Source organism: Scylla paramamosain, chromosome 1 (genome assembly GCF_035594125.1).
Source record: "Scylla paramamosain isolate STU-SP2022 chromosome 1, ASM3559412v1, whole genome shotgun sequence".
In the NCBI taxonomy this organism is placed as follows: Eukaryota; Metazoa; Arthropoda; class Malacostraca; order Decapoda; family Portunidae; genus Scylla; species Scylla paramamosain.
The window spans coordinates 39,545,193-39,547,692 of record NC_087151.1 but is presented as its reverse complement, the minus strand read 5'-3'; the positions used below and the strand labels follow the sequence as shown (position 1 = coordinate 39,547,692).

At 44.7% G+C, this 2,500-nt stretch overlaps 1 protein-coding gene across 1 annotated transcript in view; it reads right to left on the bottom strand.

Annotated features, from left to right (window-relative positions):
* LOC135105472 (sodium- and chloride-dependent glycine transporter 2-like) overlaps positions 1–2,500 on the bottom strand; it is a 36,702-nt gene that overhangs the window by 12,369 nt on the left and 21,833 nt on the right. Inside the window, exons 7-9 of the mRNA XM_064013595.1 lie at positions 1,422–1,556; positions 697–925; positions 192–304 (exon numbers count right to left, since the gene is read on the bottom strand). Coding sequence (XP_063869665.1) covers positions 192–304; positions 697–925; positions 1,422–1,556 — 477 coding nt within the window. The remainder of the gene's footprint in view (positions 1–191; positions 305–696; positions 926–1,421; positions 1,557–2,500) is intronic.

Genomic DNA, 2,500 nt, shown 5'->3' with positions numbered 1-2,500 from the left:
TTACTGTTTGTCTGTCTGTCTGTCTCTGTCCCTGTCTCTCCACATAATCCACTCCTCTCTCCGTTCACTCTCTTGCTCTCCCTCCATCCCTCCATCCTTCTCTCCTTTCTGCCCTTTAATCTCTCTCTCTTCTCTTCCTTCCTTCCCCCCTTAACTTCATACGTCGCAATATCCTTTGCATGTTTACTTACTGCAGAGTCGATGCCGAGGAAGAAGAGCATCAGGAAAAAGAGAACGGACCACATGGATGGCAGAGGCAGGAGGGCCAGAGCCTGAGGATAGGTGACGAAGGCCAAGGCGGGTCCTGTGTGTTGGCAATAAGACGATAGGGGAGTCAGGTGGAAGCATAAGTGAAAGTATCATATGAATTTGAGTGAATGGGTGTGGGTTGGAGAGAGTTAGGCTGGAATGGCTGAGTGAATGTGCGGTTTGAGTGAGTGAGAGAAAACGTGAGTGAATGAACATGTTTATGTGTATTTTTAAACGTTGCAATGGTTCGCTTTAATCGCTTTTTAATAGGTTCCAGTGAAAAGGTACTGGAGTTTTCAAGATTTGGAGCTTTCATGACTCTAGCGATACTGTAATAGGAAAATAGGAATAGGAAAAAACACCCATGAGAACCTGCCTAGTCATCTCTCTGGTCTTTGAAAATATGAGGGAACAAAGTGTCAGGAGATCCGGAGCTTTATAACTCGCCTGCTGTCGTCACATCTTCCACGGAGACTCCCATTGCCATCGAGAGGAAGCCGAGGACGGAGAACACAACGAACCCGGCGAAGATGGAGGCAAAACTGTTGACCAAGGGCACGAGAAGAGCGTCGCGGAGACAGTTGTTCTTGAACCTGTTGAAGGAAGCCATGGTGGGCACGGTGCCCCAGCCTGTGCCAAGAGAGAAGAACACCTGCACGGCGGCGTCGCACCACACCTGGGAGGGAAATACGTGTGTTTGATATCAATATCCTCATTCATTCTCTTCACCAAAACTCTCATCCTGATTCATTTTTTCTATCTTCCAACGACTTCAGAACTTTCAAGAGGAAAGTATCAAGACCTCTTCACAACTATCCTGCCCAATGATGCCACGACTGTTTTCATGTAAACTTTAAGGGAATATCAATTAAATGGGCTGTTCTTATCTTTATTTACTTTTCTGGCACCTGATTAAAGTCACTGGGAAAGTGTATGTGTGCAAGAATACATGATTACGCAATAAAGTAGCAGGAAAAGACAATGTGTGTTGATTACTTATTGACTTATTAAGGAAAGGAAGCTTATAAGAAATGATGTGCTACAAATAAATGATGTCTACAGTGGAAGGCATGAGAAAGAACGTTTAATTACATCGAGCTCCTTGTCAGAACATTTCACTGGCGTCCATCAATACGAAGGTGACCATAATGATGCTAATGGGTGCCACTCACCATGGGCTCCCCTAGTTTGGAGAAATTCGGCACGATGTAGTAAGAGATGCCATTGATAGCACCGGGTAGCGTGACGCCTCTCAGAAACAGCACCACCAGCATCAGCAGTGGGAAGGTCGCCGTGAACCACACCACCTGAGACAACGCAGAGATGATCACGTCAATTGCTGAGTTGCATTACCTACGTCACGTCACCTACCACGTCACATTACCTCTTGTGTATTACGATTGCGTCACATGGCATGAGTCACATTACTGCATCACATCACCTGTCAAATTACTATATACGTCACTGTCTCTCTTTATCTGTCTGTCTTTATCTGCTAAATTATCTGATTTTATGTCTGTTTGCCTGTCTATCTACCTCTAAATCAAGCAATCTATCTATCCATCCATCTATCTATCTATTTCTCTATCTATATCTATCTACTTATCTATCTATATCTCTCCACACACCCACACACACACACACACACACACACACACACACACACACACACAAACACATTTCCTCATTCTCAATATTTGCCCTCTTAACTCTTACAATATTGTCCCGGCAAGCAATGCGATTACAAAGTTTCCCCAGCGCAAATACAACATCTTCAAAACAAGTCAAGAAAAAGATAGAGAGGCCAGCGAACTCAGCACTTGAACTCTGGCTGGCCGAGACTTAGAGAGAGTCTTCGAGGGGATCAGTGGAGCTCAGGGGCCAGTGACTGAGGATCGGGGCTTTCACACGTCATGGGATCACGCAGGTGTGTATTGAGGGTGTGAAGGACCAAGGCATTGATTTTGAAGTGAGGCGGGGCAGGTTACACGCCGGAAAATTGACTGACAATTAAAGGAACAGAATGGAGACCCAGTAATGGTAAAGGGAGGCAGGATAAAAAAGTGAAAAAGATTTAAATGGAAAGTTATGAAATTTTCCTGTGGGTTTGCTGGAATAGACGGGCAGTTGGCAGAGATAAGTGATATAGGTTAGGATCGACAAGAGGTTTGGAACGATAGAAAACTAGACCGAATATATTTTGCTGGCGTGGTCTGAAATAGACGAGCATTTGACAGAGATGAGTGAGGTA